Source organism: Bos indicus x Bos taurus, chromosome 10, assembly GCF_003369695.1.
Source record: "Bos indicus x Bos taurus breed Angus x Brahman F1 hybrid chromosome 10, Bos_hybrid_MaternalHap_v2.0, whole genome shotgun sequence".
In the NCBI taxonomy this organism is placed as follows: domain Eukaryota; kingdom Metazoa; phylum Chordata; class Mammalia; order Artiodactyla; family Bovidae; genus Bos; species Bos indicus x Bos taurus.
Genome location: NC_040085.1, coordinates 29,617,438 through 29,634,567, shown reverse-complemented (window position 1 = coordinate 29,634,567; position 17,130 = coordinate 29,617,438). Strand labels below are relative to the sequence as shown.

Here is a 17,130-nt window from a genome sequence, read left to right as displayed (position 1 = left end):
GAGTTAGCCACAGTTCTAAGTATTTAGAGCAAACATGTACACACACACAAGCATTATTATGTTTAAGTTACAATTAGTAATTATACCTGAAGCATTAGAAAATGATCCCTTCAGATTTTGTACTGTAAGATTATCGGAAGCTTCTCTAAAAACAAGCAAACAAAAACAATTAGAATAAACAGTCACTAAGACAAAAGCAACACATAATTTATAGTGAGCTACACTTAGAGGCTTTCTATTAAATATACTGATATTTAATAAATATTGGTTATTAGTGGAGGAAAACAAAATTTTCACTTAATTATGCTTTTGATTAAGAGCAAATAAAAATCATAAAGGATGTCACTTCAAATTAACATTCTTAGAGACAGCATTCTGATTTATTCAGCTGGGTTTGGAATACTGGCTCAACGTAAGAAACTAATTTCAATGAAATACAATGGGTGTTCTTTCTGCTCTCCTCACAATACAAGGAAACATTAGCAATGCCCCACCTTCATTATGGATGCAACCTTGCTGATCACCCACAAGAGAACACTTAGTAAATGAGATTCTTTCAGAAGCTGTGAATGGATGTTCTTTCAAAGACTGAATTAATTTATAGCCTTTGAGAGACATAATAGCACTCTATCTTGGGAAAACAGGGAAATAATCATTCACATGGAAGAAAGATTTTAAGCCCTTCCCTGCTAAAACTAAATCCCATCTGGCCAGTTAAGTGTCTTAATAATGTCTGCCTGTACTATTACTAATAGTCGCTATTAATTTGTTGACTATTTTTTGTTTTCTAAAGCTCTGCCTTTGATTTGGATTTTTAATCCTAATATCTAGAGGCTTCAAGAACATTATATATATATAATACACACATATATACCCTTAGAAAAAGCCTGACAGTGAATTTATTCAAGCCAGGTGGAGAAGGGCGGGGGCGGGGCCAGGTTCAGGGAAGGCATCCAAGCAAGAACATTATTTTATATAAGCCAGGATTTCTCAGCCTGACATTTGGGTCAGATAATTCTTTGCTGGGGCGGAGGTGGGGAGTCAGTCCTCTTCACTATAGGATGTTTAATAGCAGCCCTGGTGTTTACTGGGCTTCCCTGGTGGCTCAGTTGGTAAAGTATCCACCTGCAATGCAGGAGACCAGGTTCAATCCCTGGGTTGGGAAGAGATCGCCTGGAGAAGAAAATGGCAACTCACTCCAATATATCTTGCCTGGCAAATCCCATGGATATAGGAGCCTGGCTACAGTCCATGGGGTCACACAAGTCAAACATGACTTAGTGACTAAACCACCACCATCCTGGTGTTTACTAGATAACAGTAGTAGACCACAACCAAAAATGTCTGCAAATACTGCCAAATGTCCCCTGAAGGGCAAAACTCTGGATTAAGAATTACTGCTGTAAGTCAAAAAAAGTATTAAAACATTTTTATTTATTTATGGCTGTGTTAGATCTTAGTTGCAGCATGCAGGCTCCAGAGCACGTGGGCTCTGTAGTTGTGGCACATGGACTTAGTTGCCCTGTGGCATGAAGGCTCTTAGTTCCCTGACCAGGGACTGAACCAGTGTCCCCTGCACTGCAAGGAGGATTCTCAACCACTGGACCACCAGGGAAGTCCCTCAGTAGAGTACTTTTTTCCTAAGCATAAATAAAAGACTTACAAAATTTAGAAAGCAAGGGAAATGATCCTTTGTAATCCCACTAATCAGAAATAACTGTAAAAATGAAAAATTTGGTTCATCATTCCAGACATTTTTCTGTGTATGAACTGTATATTTTGGTTGCAACAAAAATGGGATCATATCTTATTTGTGGACATCCTTCCTTATAATAAACAGCTTTATTAGAAAAATAATTTTTAAAGGCTGCACAGTATTTCACTGTATTTACTGTAATTTGAGCAATCTTCTATCATTGAATTACTGTGATATATGTGAGGTTCCCAAAGTGTGGTTCCCAGAGACCCTGGAGGTCCCTGAGATCCTCTCACAGGGTATTTGCAAGGTCAAAAGTATTTTCACAATAATCCTAATGTTAATTATCCTTTTATTTGTATCCTTTCATTAATGTGTAATGGAATTTTCCATAGACTACATGGTGTATATCATAAGAGACTGAATGCAGAAATAGACAATGTAAGACTAATAGTAATAATAAGAATAAAACAATGTAGTTTTTTCTATTTATGCATTAGAGATTACAAAAATTAAAACAATAATATCTGCAAATATGTAAAACAATGCTACCTTTCTTAATTTATTTTGTTTTGGAAAATAGTTATTTCCATTAAAACCGTTATTTAGGTTTGCATGTAATGAGTTTATTATTGTTATTTTAGAATAAGTATTTTTAAAATGTTTACATTTTAGTTTCCAACATAGAAATATTGATCGATATAAACCACATAAACGAAGTTCTTAGGGGGTCCTCAAATATTTTTAAGGGTATGAAGTGGTTCTGAAACCAAAATATTTGAGAACTGCTGTTATAAACAATGTGTGTTGATAGACATCTTGGTACTATCCCTTTGGAATAATTTTACTGTAAATTCCTGAAGTGGAATTGCTGGGTGATTTTTTTTTTTTTTTTTTTAGATTTAAGGCTTTTAACTTTGTTAAATTCCTATGCAGACAGTTGAACCAATTTGCATTGCTATGATGAGTGAGAACTTTTCCCAGAACATTATTATTTTCCAGAATATTAGATCTTTCGAAACCAGTGACAAAACACTACTGCAGTTCACTGATTAACAGACCAAATGAGATAAATGGCAGCTAGACTGTGGTTCCTCAGGCTTTTCAAAATGATAAAATAATCTTTGACGTGTTATGAAGGACAAATGCTGAGAGTAAGTTATGACTAGTTTTACACGGAGTTATATAATTGAGTTATTCAGAAGCTGTACTATGGTTCATTAAAAGTTACCTTGGGGAAAAAAAAAGTTATCCTGACCTGTCTTTATCTCCCCAAAGGATCAAACTGACACTTAGAGTAAATGAATGAAAATTCTATGTAGGCAGCTGCAGCTGGTTTTCTGGTCTTTTGTTTACTACGTTACCTGGTAGTCCTCTCATCACTGACTTTAGTCCTCAGTTTCTGTACAACGTGGTCCACGAGATCAGACTCCGGCACACGTTTCTCTGTTTGCCTGTCCTTCTCAAAAGACTTTACCTTAAAAAGAATGAAACAGACCCATTATTTCTGAAGCCAACAGGCTGAAGAGTACCATAGTAAGACTCTTCAGTCAACAGTTTAGGTTGGTGGCTCTTAACCAGGGGTGATTTTGCTCCCCACAGAGCATCTGGCAATAATTAGAGACATCTGTGGTTGTGACAGTTATGGGGGGTGCTGCTGGCATCTGGTGGGTAGATGCTAGGGATGCAGCTCAACATCCTACAACGGACAGGACAACAGCCCCACAAAGAAGCATCTGGCCAAAAATGTCAAAATGTGGCTGCTGAGAAACCCTGTCCAGATTCAAACAGCTTATTATAGACAGAATTAAAAACAAAAAAAAAAGGCCAAGACAAACCAGCTCCCATTTCATTTGATTCTTTACATGTTTTCCCCCTTAAACATCCTTGGGTCAGTCACCAAGATTTCTACAACTCCTCCCCCTCCTTTCCAAACCCCAGTCCTGTCATCCCACTTTTATGGCGCCCGTCTGTTCATCTTCACTCCCATGGCCAGTGCCCTGCATTGGCTTGGGGTAGTCTGATACGCTGCCCTCAGCCGTCCCCAGCTTCAGTTATCCCTCACTCCCTTCCATGTTACATCTCCTTGCAGGTTAATTTTTCTTATATACTCTGATGTTCCCTACTGTCCAAAAACATCCACCGGCTTCCTACTAGCTGCTAAATCAAGTCTGAATTCCCTGGTTGGGCATTTTGGCTCTCTACGATCCAGCTAGAACCATATTCTCCTGCTCAAGTGCCCCTCTGCACAATTCTGCTTCACTCCAAATGGACTATTTGGGGTAATATCGGAATAGTTCTCAGCTGGGCTGCCTCCATCTTTGGGACCACCTACTGAAAGAACTGCCATTACCGTTGTTATTCCTTTGCTTAAAAAGCCTTTTTAGTATCCTGCCCATCCATTGGGGTTCAGCATTAACTGCACCTCCACTCTGAAGACTTCCCTTCTACCTCTGTAGTAATCTCTCAGGTTGAGGAATCCTCAAAGAATTTTCTTGTAGGACTCTCATGGCATTGAGCATTTTCTAGCTCATAATCATGCATGAATGTCTTCTGTTCTCCACCAGATTATAGGATCCTTGACAGCAGGACCTGTGGCTTATATGTCCCTGGATCCCTCATGGCCCTAAATTCAATCCCTTCCACACTGTGAATGCTTAACATGCACTTGCTGAATGGGTGAACATAGTGATGTTTTGCCCTTCAAATATAAAGATGTTGCTATTTTATATTTATAAATATACATGTATTTATATATATGCTGCCACTAACAGAGGCAGAAGAGTCAAAAGAGCTGGATGAGCTGGAACAATGTACTGAAGTGAACAAGATCACATTTAACAGAGACAAATATGAGGTCCTATCATCAAGCCCTCACTGCAGAAGACTGGTCAGATATGGTGACAACTGTGGGAAGGCCAATGGGTTTCAGCTGATGATGAATTCAAGACGACCAAAAGAACTACATGGTAGATAAAGTTAGTTTACTTATAGGCTGTATTAGGAGAAATATGTTATCTGGATTGAAGGAGTTTACAGACCCTTCTTGTTTAGTCAGAATATGCTTAGAGCACTTGTAGAATTCTAGTATCACATTTAAGGACAGACACTGACAAAGTTAAATGTGTCTAGAGGAGGTTAACTAGGAGGTGAAGGATTTGGAAAATCACTTTATGAGGAATGGCTTAAGTAACTGGAATGTTTAAACCAGGAAAGAGGACACTTAAAGTGGTCCACTGCATGGCAGTGGTCTCCTAAAATTCATGCGAAGGTAGTTAAGAGAAAGAGGAAGAATTAGACTTGTTATTTTGACCATTCTAGAGGCAGAACTAGGACCAATGAATGTAAATTTGGGGAAGCAGATTTTGATTCAAGATTTTAAAATTTGCTGATCATTATAGCAGTGGGTTATGATGCTGTAATTATCCAGCAGAGGCTAGTCAGTCATGTCTTGGTAATATTACAGGAGCAGTCACTGCTCTGGAAGAGGTGTGATCAGTAGGACTAGGGTCATTTATGATTTTGTGACTTATCAAGCAGGCAGGCAGTGGAGACTTACAAACATTCCCATGAAGAATTAACTATTGTTAAGAACTACCTTCCTGCCTTAAATGACTAGAAAACCAGACAAAATATATAAATACTGTTTTTCAGAGACTGGACAACAAGCAGTGGAGGACTGTTATCCTGAGAGGAGGGGAATGAAGTGAGTCTTTGAGTGCCCCCAGATAACTGTGCTGAGGAAGTCTGAGACTGCAGTGCAGGGAGAAGGAGCCAAACCAGAGGCCAGGAGTCTTGCTGAGCTGGGGAGACAGACTAGAGCTTAGGTAGGCCAGGATGCCTAGGAACTGTGGGGCAGAGGACTGAAGAGGAGAGAGTTACACCCAGAGAAAGAAAGATTTCTGAAGCTCTGCATAGAAGTCCACTCACATCTTTGGCAGAGAACTGATCTGTGCATGGGAGAGAGGGAACTATCCAAGGCTGGGGAAACAACCAGCAGAAATGAGTAGGCATAATAATTCCTGAAATCCACAGGGATGGGAATAGTTCTTGTTCTTACAGAGTGGACAGCCCTCATAATACATGGAACCTAAGGCAGAATTCTCCAAAGGACATTGCCTTAGGAGTAGGGCTAAATTAGATCTAGACTAAAGGCTGTCCTAACAAAACTTAAAGGCTGGAAAGGATGAAGCAAAAGTCAAGGATATTTACATCCCTGAACAAAGTCCAGTGGTGTGTAAAGGAACATAAGGGTAATTCCCTGGCTCTCTAGAGGTTAGGATTGGGAGCTTTCACTGCTGTAGCCCGGGGTTCAATCCCTATTCAGGAACTAAGATCCTGAAAGCTGTGCAGAACAACAACAAAAAAAGCAGGGGTGGGGGGGGTGGTGGCGGGGGGACATAATAAAACACAGTTCAAGAAAATGTAAACTTCATAATGTCTAATAACTACTCACAAGTTAACAGGCATAAAAAGAGGAAGGAAAATATGATTCATAACCAGGAGAAATTCAGACCAAAATGTCAAGATGATGGAATTAAAAATGACTATTATAAAGAATATAAAGGAAATAAGAACTATGATGAGGGAAGAAATGGAAGACATTTTTAAAAAATGACACAAATATAACTTACACAGATGAAAAAACTTCAATACCTGAAATAGGAAATGCACTGGATGGGATTAATAGCAGATAAGATATTGCAGAAAAGATCAGTGAACGATCCAGAATAAAGCACATACAGAGAGAAAAAGCAAACAAAACCCACAAAAGAACAGCCTCAATGAGCTGTGCTGCTGCTGCTGCTAAGTCGCTTCAGTCGTGGCTGCTGCTGCTGCTAAATCGCTTCAGTTGTGTCTGACTCTGTGCGACCCCATAGATGGCAGCCCACCAAGCTCCCCCATCCCTGGGATTCTCCAGGCAAGAACACTGGAGTGGGTTGCCATTTCCTTCTCCAATGCATGAAAGTGAAGATGCTCAGTCGTGTCCGACTCTTAGCGACCCCACGGACTGCAGCCCCTCCAGACTCCTCCGTCAATGGGATTTTCCAGGCAAGAGTACTGTAGTGGGTTGCCATTGCCTTCTCCCAATGAGCTGTGGGACAGTATCAAATGATTAACCTTCTGTAATCAGAGTCCCAGAAGGAAAAGGGACAGAAAAACATTTGAGGAAATAATGTCTAAATAATTTCCAAACTTTATGAAAACTGTAAGTCTACAGTTCAAAGAAGCTCTGTGAATACCAACCGTTAGAACATAAAGCATGACACCAAAGCACATCATATTCAAATTGCAGAAAACTAGTGACAGAGGAAAATCTTAAAAAGGTGCCAGAAGATAAAAAGATAAATTACAGACAGGATCAAAGCAGAATTTTAAACAGAAACTATCAGGTCAGAAGACAAGACAAGACAATGTTCCAAGAGCAAAAGGAAAAACATAAACCATGAATCATATATCCAGCAAAAATATCCCTCAAAAATGAAGGTGAAGTGAAGACTTTCTCAGACTAGGAACAGTTGAGAGAATTCATCACTTGCAGACCTGCACTAATCAGAAATAAGAAATTCTTCAGGCAGAAGGAATATAAAATCAGAATACTATCTGGCTGAACACAAAGGAATAAACAGTTCCAGGAATGGTAAATATATGGGTAAATATAAAGGACGCGCACGCGTGCTCAGTCGTGTCTGACTCTTTGTGACCTATGAACTATAGCCTCCCAGGCTCCTTGGTCCATGGGTTTTCCAGGCAAGAGTACTGGAGTGGGCTGCTATTTCCTCCTCCAGGGAATCTTCCTGACCTAGAGACTGAACCCACATCTCCTGCATTGCAGGTGAATTTTTTTTACTGCTTAGCTATAGAGGAAGCCCTATAAAAGGACATTCCCTCTTTATTTCAAAAACCTCTGTAAAAGGTAATTGATTAATTAAAACCAAAATACAATGTATTATGAAGTTAGTAACATATTTAGAAAACAGATTGGCAGCAATAGCACAAAGGATGGTGGGGGACATGCAAGAATTTGGTTGTAAGGTTCTTATACTACATGTGAAGGCATACAGTAGTTTCTGAAGGCAGAATGTGCAAGTTGTATACTACAAACCCTAGAGAAGTCATTAAAAAATACCACTAAAAATAAGAGTTATAGTCAGTAAACCAGTGATAGAGATAAAATGGAACAAAAACTATTTGATCTAAAAACAAAGCATGAAAAGAGAATAAAAAATGGGAGAAAAAGGAACAGATGGAACAAACAAAACAAATAGTAAAATGGTAGATTTAAGCCCATTTCAATAACTGCATAACACATAAATTATTTAACCATTTCAATAAAAGGCAGGGAATGTCAAAGAGTGGATAAGAAAAGCAAACCTCAACTAATGACTGTCTCTAAATCCAAATTTAGCAGAATGAAGAAAGAATAAAATAGAACACAAATGAACAAAAAATAGAAAAATCAATGACATAAAAAGCTGGCTTTCTGAAGACAAAATTGATAAACCTCTAGCTAGGGTGATCAGGAAAAAAGAGCGGGGGTGGGGGGAGATATAAATTACCATATCAGGAATGAAAGGGAATATTACTATAGATCCTGCAGATAGTAAGAGGAATATTTGAATACTTAGGTGAAATGGAATATAAACTACCAAAACTCAAGGAGAATGAGGCAATCTGATAGCCCTGTATCTAGGTCCCAGTATTTTTACTGGTGAATTTTAGCAAATATTTAAGAATGAAATAATACCAATTCTACAACAACATTATCCAGAGAACAGAGGATCCAACTCATTTATGAAGCCGAAATCCCTCTGCTACCAAAACCAGACAAAGACATTAAAAGGAAAAAACAGGGAAAATATATTGATTTGTCTCCCTTTAAAAATAGAAATAAAGGTTATGAGGTAATCTATTTATGAACCTTTTGGGTTAAATACAACATAGTAAAATTGGTTAGGAAGTTAAGTAGAGATATGTCTGCCAGGAGTATTAGCAATAGTTATTATTTTTATCTCCTTAGATGGAGAAAGGGAACAAGGAGGAAAATAGTAGAGAAAAAACCTAGTCATAGCTTTGTAATTTTTTTTTAAGTTCAAAGAAAAGTGTTCAAATTCAGATTCTCTCTTCCTTATTTCATACACTTTCTCCAAAACACAGGCCTAGCAATTCAAAAGGAGAATGAAATAATGGGTTTCCACCCATGGCCAAGGCCAGAACCTCAGTGGGAAGGTTGGGCGTTCCATGGTTAATACAGTTTGGGAAATCTGATTGTTGAATTGTGAAAGATTTCCTCTGGTCTTTACCTTGACGTGGCTTCCTTCTTTATCCGAGACAAGGGCCACATAGGTGATTTCATGATGTCTGCAGTACTCTTGTAATTCCTCTTGGGACTGGAACAAATAGACACAAAGCACTTGGAACAGCTTCACGTAGTTAAGGAGAACGAAAACACTATGGTCAGTGTGTTCTCAAAGTGAATAACTAAACATGTTGCTCTTACGGTTTATATAAATAAATATTAAGCAAGAAGAGTATAGAATTCAAAGGAGGAATAAGATTTCTTTTGTTTTCTGTGCTTTCACTATTGTTCTAAGGGGCCATATCACTCAGTGTGGTCAGGACATAGTGAGAGGTTTTCAAAAGCTTCACATCTTGATTGTTGCTAAATATTAATACACACACACACACACACACACACACACACACACATGGAAAAGGCCTTTGGGGAAAACAAAGGCAACAAAAGAAACAGTAGAAGGTGAAAAGCAGAACTGAAGCGTAAAGCAAAGAAGTATCAGAGCAGAGAAGCCTGCAGGGGACACCCCTGTGCTGGGCTGAAATCACCATTACTGAGCTTATAATTTTACTTTAAGACAGAACACTTCTCTAACAATTTATGAAACAAGTAAATGGAATAGGATACTGCTCTGTTAAAGGATTATAATTTATTGCTCAGCATACTTCTGACGTGAATTTTTATATAATACAACAAAAATGGCCAGCAGCAGCTGCTGGCAGGTAATGTGGAATAAACATGTGGAAGGGTAGGGTTCTGTTCCCTAGGCGTCTCTTCATGCTCTGGGGCACCATGAGTGAGGGTGAATGTGTGTACAGCTTGGAGGACCACCTGGTAATGCAGCCCCTTCTGTGATCTGCTTGCAGAGAAGTCAGCCATCTGAAGGCCCCCCACTCTAACGGGTAGGCCACGTGCTCGGTGGCGCCATTCTTCTCATCTCCACCCCCAGAGCAGGAGTTAGGCCAGCAGTGAGAGGCCTAAGGAGACAAAGCTAAAAACACTAGACACAGAATGCCTCTGGGAAGTGTGCTAGGCTGGATGATGGCCCTGCAAAGATGTCCACATCCTCACCCCTGGGAACCTGTGACTATGGTATCTTATATGGTAAAAGGGATTTTGCAGATTGATTCTTGAGATGGGGAGATTATCCTGGGTTATCAGGATGGGCCCAGCATAATCACAACAGTCCTGGTAAAAAGGGACAGGAGGGTTAATTCGAGATGGAAGGACAGAAATGTAGTGCAGAGGAAAGAAGATGCTACCCTACTGAGTCTGAAGACGGGGAGGAAAGGACCACAAGCAGGCATGCAGGAGGCTTCTAGGCGCTAGAAAAGGCAAGGAAGTGGATTCTCCTCCTAAAGCCTTCAGAAGGAACCAGCCTCACCAGACACCATGATTTTAGCCCAGTGAAACTGATTTCAGGCTTCTGAATTCCAGAAGTGTAAGATAATAAATAAGTGTTGTTTTAAACCATTTAGTTTGGTAATTTGTTACTCCAACAATCAGAAACTCCTACAGGAAGCAAATGAAATCATAGAGATAGTTTGGCAGAAACTAAAGCCATAGATGCTGATTTGCTGTTGAAGCCATGACTAGGCGCCCTCCACTTACAGGCGCTTTTTGTCTCCTTACCTGTGACCAGTCATACATGATTTCTGCTGTGATTCCAGCTGACCAGAGTTTCTGGGTTAGGTTGATGGCCCTGGACATGGACATCTGACCAACACTTACAACCAGGAGGTCACAAGAGCTTACTGTAACCTGGATCAGAAACATTGATTACATTTAGAGGAGGGAGATTCCGGGCATGTAGGTGGGACCATGCAGGCAGCACTCATATGGAAACAGGCACCTTAAAATCACATACAGCAACATAAATGCACAAGTCTTTGCTTCAAAATGACATGGTAAAAAAAATGACACAGTCAGAAAATTTTTATATTAGTCTTTTAAAATAAAGGACTTGAAATTATTTCTAAGTCATTAGGAAGATATTCTTTTTCTCTGGAAAAACTAATCTTGCCTGAAACACAGAGGAAAAAACCATTTCTTTGTAGAATTATGATCAGAAGGCTTTGATATGAGTCTGTTAACAAGTGTAATCTCTCACATTTACATAGCATATTCCAGTAAGGAGAGTCTGGCTACTGGACTAAGGTCCCCCAGGTAGAAAGCAGAGGCTAAGTATCGACACCAAGATTTAGGCTTGCCCCTCACAGCAAAGACAGTCTCCCTAAACCTCAGTCTATAGCTACTACATCTGGGGCTCCATGTGAATGACTGCAAAAGGAGAGCCATCTCAGAGCATGCTGGAAAGCAGAGCTAGTACTTACAGGCTCTTCCATGTTGAGGACAGCAGTGGTTATCTTGTCTATGGCTATGCTGACCCCGATGGCAGTAGGAACTGGCCCCAGAGCCTGTGGTCCTCTAAACTGGGGAATCTGGGGAGAGACAGGCAGCTCTGGTTATGAAATGGAGAAGAAAGTGTGATGATAGGAAAAGCGATGATTTGGGGGCATGCACTCTAATAGCAACTTATCAAAGGGTTCAACAAAATAAAGTGTGTAAGAGTGTGTGTGTGCGTGTGTGTGTGTAGCAAGAGAGAGAAGCAAGCATACCTGCAGATTCAGGAAATGTTAATGAATGCTGCACCGAGCTCTGCACTGTTCAATTTGGCAGCCACTAGCCACATGGGGCTTGAGCATGTGAAATGTCTAATCCGAATTGACGTTTGCTGTATATGTAAAACACGCTGGTTGCAAAGACTCAGAATGGAAAAGAATGTGAAATAGCTTCTTAATAATTTTTAGATACTTGATTACATGTTGAAATAGTATTTGGGTATACTGGGTTAAACAAATGCTAACTGTGAAGACTTAGAAAAAATGTAAATAGCTCCTTAATAATTAAAAAAATTTTGATTACATGCTTACATATTATTTTAGATATACTGTATTAAATAAAATACATTATTAAAATTAATGCCACCTTTTTCTTTTTACTTAATGTTACTAGATAATTTAAAGTTGGATACATAGGTTCTGGACCAAGATGGGTAGATATACTTCTCCCTGTTCCTCTAAGTACAGCTAAAACCCCTGAACACTACAGATAAAGCAAACATAAGATGACTCTGAGAGTGGAGAGAAGATGGCAGGCTGACCAGGGACCATGGGGTCCGAGGAACCACATGTGGTGAGTTCCCTGGGTTTGGTTTTTGCCTCTTGTACCCAGGTCTGAGTGCTGGAGAAACTGTCATCCCAGAAATGCCAAGAAGAACAAACAAAAAAGCCCCAAAGAAAATCTGATCTCTCTGGTCAAAAAAATCAAGAAAGGGGCAACCCAGCAAGATAAAAAATCTGTAGACAATACTGGCTCTGGTTGGCCAAGTGTCACAGAAGCAGCACAGACACTCCCACTCATGATGGCTGAGTGGGGTCAAGACATTCCCCCTTACCCAGAGAGGCCCCACCAAGTCCCAGGAGGGTGGTAGCTGAGAACACTGAGGGGAGCCGGGACTTTCCTGTCTGGGAGTAACGCTTCCCCCAGTGGTGTCAGTGGAGACCAGGATCCCCAGCTTCCACCCCACCCAAGTGGTAACAAGGTACCTCTCCCCTCTTGGGTGGTGCCAGAGGACGCTGAATGGAAGCTGGAACTTTCACCACTTTCCAGCAGTAACAAGGCCACCTGCCAACTCCCCCACCCCCCAACCCTCCACTACATATCAGTGGAGGCCTGTGGGAAGCAGTAACACAGCACCCCTCCCACCCTGGGGGTGTAGAAGGAGGCCGAGCGAGGAACCTGATCTTCACTCCCACTGACAGCAGGAAGGGGCCCTGCCTCCTCCACCCCGCCTCCACTATGCAGTGTCAGAGGAGGCCTAAACTGGAAGGTCTAGGTAAGTTCTAGAGTCTAGTCACGTAAGACTCAAAATGTCCAGGATACAACTGAAAATCAGGCATCGTAACAAAAGCCAGGATCTCAAAGTGAATGAGGAAAGGCAAATCGACAGACACCAACAAAATGAAACAGATGTGAGAATTATCAGACAAAGATTTTAAGGCAACTAGCATAAAAATGCTACAATAGGAATCATAAATGGGCTTGAAACAAATAAAAGAAGGTAAAGTCTCAGCAAAGAAGTGGGAGACAAAAAACTCACTGGATGGGCCCAACAGCATAAATGGAGATAACAGGAAAAACAATCAGAGAAACTGAAGATAAAATCACTAAACAACAGAGAAAAGAGACTGTAAAGAAAGATGTCCCAGAACCATAGGAGCATAACAAAAGATGTAAATTTGTGTTACCAGAGTTCTAGAAAGAGAGAAAAAAGAAAGTAAAGCTGAAAAAATTGTGGAAAAAATAATGCCTCATACTATGCTGGATAGTGGTCAAAGTTCCAGCTTCCCATTCAGCTTCCTCTGGCACACCCCAGAGGGGAGGAGGGCCTTGTTACTGCTTGGGTGAGGGTGGAAGTCAGGGACCCTGGCCTCCACTGACTCTGCTGATGGGGGGCGCACTACCCTGAGGCAGATATGGAAGTCCTGGCTCCCCACTGAACCTTCTCTGAGGACTGCTGGCGCTTGGGAGGAGGCTCATTAGCAAAAGACAAACCTATAGATTCAAGAAGCTGGGAAAAATCAAATAACAGGACAAATCCAAAGAAAGTCCTTCCAAGACACATAACTGAACTTCAAACTAAAACCAAAAAACAAAAAAAATCTTAAAAGCATCGAGAGTCATCTTTCATATAGGCGAAAAATAATTCAAATAACCCAGATTTCTCATCAGATGGGTAAATACAGTAAACTTGCTTCTTTTCTTGAGTTTTTCAGAGTTTGACACTGGAAGCAAAAAGCACAACACTGTCTAATGCGGACCTCAGTGTCTACTGAGGAAATATTTAAGACAATCATATATAGGGCATGGGGTAAAGGACATAAAGGAGTTACAGTTCTATTAATATATTCCACTGTATCTCAACTGTGGTGGTAATTACAGGAATCTACACATGTGATAAAAATAGCCCAGAATTAGACACATACAGTATGTGGAGGTCTGTGTCCTGGGTTTGGTATTTTATTATGGTTATACCAGCTTTAACCATTGGAAGAAACTGGATAAAAAGTACACAAGACCTCTCTGTACTATCTTTGCAATATCCTGTAAACCTATTAGCTATTTACACAAAAGTTAAAAATAGTACAAATGCATTTCATAAGACATTTCTATTCCTAGTTGAAATATATATAGGTGTTCAATAATACCAGTGATTCAATTTTTCTGTAGTTTCAAAAAATTTCTTCCCTGGTGGTCCAGTGGCTAAGATTCAGTGCTGCCAAGGCACAGGGTCTGAGTTCGATCCCTGGTTTGGGAACTAGATTCCATACGCCACAACTAAGTTTGCATGCCACAACGAAGATCAAAGCTCCCACGTGTGGCAGCTAAGACCCGGTGCAGCCAAATAAGTAAATATTACAATAACAAGCTGAGGAAGAAATGCCCTCACCAGCAGGTCGTATCTACCACCAGCTGCGAGGATTTCAGATATAGCCCTTTGCCTCCGTCTGATGAATGCCACAAACTGGAAGATGATTCCGCTGTGCTGCTGCACCTTGTAAACCAAGCCCAGATTGATCAGGACCTGCCAAGGGAAATGCCACACGGATGTGTCAAGGGCTCTAGATTTAAAGAGTGTGCAATGCTGAAGACCCCATTTTCCATCATGAACACCAGAACAATCTATTTAGTATAAACAAAATATTTGGTACACAATCTGTTGGACTATAGCCTATCAAGTAAGAGGAGCTCTGTTCTCTTCAAGAATAACCACCTTTCTTGAGGCTGACATAGTAAGAATTCCCACACAACAGGAATTGTGATGCTCGCAAAGAAATTCTGATATAAGCCAAAATTATTACTAGGTGTCAAATGTTCCAAAATGTGGAAAGCAGCGTTCTACTGGAAAAATAAAACACTAAACTAGCATTAATAAAATAAAACCCATTTCCTCCTTGTGCTATTATTAATGCTACAAATTGGCACTGCCAGAATCAAACAATTGCCAAACCTGTAACTTTATGCCAAATTTCTTCAACAGTCCAACGACCTCCTCCAGATCTTTTAAGCCGTACTTCACCAACTGGGCAACACCTGTTTTCTGTTTTATTAATGAATTTATGGTTGGGGTTAGATCTTGCAGCTCTCCCTTCTGCTCAATAAATTTGTAGAGTCGACACAGCTGGAAAGCAAGGAGGCAGTTAGCTTCCAAAATCCATGGCAAGAAAGACTCACTTTGCTGCATGTTTCCTAAACACAGGGGGGAGTGGCAGAGCTTTTGCACCTCCAAAAGGGTAGACTTTGTGGTCAAGGCTAATTTTAGTCTTTTCCACAGTCCCCACTAAGGATTATTGTTTTCCAACAACTCTAAGGCACCTCGCAGAAGTGCTCTAGGTCCCTACTCACAGTTCATTTTTAGTCCTACACACAGTGAATGCTCACCCCAGCAGAGCAGACCCTGACACTAGCAGAGCCTCCATTATATATATTTTCAGGCCAGTATTGTTCCTCTTTGCCTTCCTCATGCTCGTGAAATTCCATGGCTACAGGCACGTCAATGAGGGACAGGAAGGCAAAGTCTGACTCCTTCTAACACTACACTGAATTAGGATGGGAATTCCCTGTCCTCCCTTGAATAATTCCTACTTGTAGACTTGAGATGCAGTTTGGATACCACCTCCTACAGGCAGCCCCTGCTGCCTTCTCTTCCGGCTCAGACCTTGGCCCAGATCCCAGCTCTCCGCAGTTGTACTCGTTGTCTTCGCCAGGAGGGGGCAGCAGCTAGCAGTGATCCATCTGTGGACCAGGCACAGGCCCTGGCCCAGTGCAGTTAAAGAGGAAGTAACTATGATCATAAAACCAGAAAAAAAGACTCCAGGGGCTAACGTGGAAACTAAGAGGCAAAACTATAGCTACTTTGAGACTATAGGCAGATAGAACCTGGTTCATCTATAAACAGGTACATGGAATTGAAGAGCTGAATGAAGACTTATGAATGAAACTTAAGGTAGTTCCATAATCATAAATCACTTGTATTTTTAAAAAATCCCAAAGTGTTAATATATTTCTTTAGTATCTTAAAGACATTAAAAAATTTTATGTCTTTGATTTTATTTTTTTCTTAATAAATTTTTTTTAAACATTATCCCATTAATTGGAGAAGGAAATGGCAACCCTCTTCAGTGTTCTTGCCTGGAGAATCCTATGGACAGAGGAGCCTGGCAGGCCCCAGTCCATGGGGTCACAGGAGGCAGACACGACTTAGTGACTAAACCACCACCACCACCCCATTAATAAACTACCAGAAGCATCAGAATTTACACCCCCAGATTCTGGTACTCAACCTATCACCAACTAACTCCATGTAACCTGGGATAAGTCACGCATCTCTTTGGGCTTTAGGTGCCTCATCTGTAAACTATGAAGACTGGGCCAGATATTTGAAACTTACCTGCAGTATTTCTACTCCCTCTTCTAATACTCTTAGGGTTTCCTTTTAAAATAAGAGAGTACCAAATGCCTATGCATGTTAAGTCACTTCAGTTGTGTCCGACTTTTTGCAACCCTATAGCCCATCAGGCTCCTCTGTCCATGGGAATTCTTTAGGCAATACTGGAGTGGGTGACCATGCCCTCCTCCAGGGGATCTTCCTGACTTAGGGACTGAACCCGTATCTCTTATGTTTCCTGTGTTGGCACGTGGGTTCTTTACCACTGAGCCACCTAGAAAGCCCACCAATGCCTATATTAGATACTAATTTTTCCATTTTGCACTAATCAAACACACAACTTTGAATTAATGCTTAATATCAAATGACTGGGTTTCTCAGGTGGCGCTAGCAGTAAAGAATCCACCTGCTAATGAAGGCACGTAAGAGGCACAGGTTCAATCCCTGGGTTGGAAGATCCCCTGGAGGAGGGCACAGCAAGACACTCCAGTACTCTTGCCTGGAAAATCCCATGGACAGAGGAGCCTGGTGGGCTAGGGTCCATGGGCTTGCAGAGTCGGACACGACTGAAGCGACTGAGCATACATGCACATCACATGACTAATGGATAGAAATTCAGCAAAAAGC

The 17,130-nt window shown here is 40.8% G+C and overlaps 1 protein-coding gene across 2 annotated transcripts in view; it reads right to left on the bottom strand.

Moving 5' to 3' along the window:
• EIF2AK4 (eukaryotic translation initiation factor 2 alpha kinase 4) overlaps positions 1–17,130 on the bottom strand; it is a 97,156-nt gene that overhangs the window by 5,056 nt on the left and 74,970 nt on the right. Inside the window, exons 28-34 of one of the 2 annotated variants that reach the window (XM_027553503.1) lie at positions 15,067–15,237; positions 14,506–14,640; positions 11,327–11,434; positions 10,626–10,754; positions 9,001–9,087; positions 3,061–3,173; positions 87–145 (exon numbers count right to left, since the gene is read on the bottom strand). In XM_027553503.1, coding sequence (XP_027409304.1) covers positions 87–145; positions 3,061–3,173; positions 9,001–9,087; positions 10,626–10,754; positions 11,327–11,434; positions 14,506–14,640; positions 15,067–15,237 — 802 coding nt within the window. The remainder of the gene's footprint in view (positions 1–86; positions 146–3,060; positions 3,174–9,000; positions 9,088–10,625; positions 10,755–11,326; positions 11,435–14,505; positions 14,641–15,066; positions 15,238–17,130) is intronic. The other variant, XM_027553504.1, reaches the window with a different exon arrangement.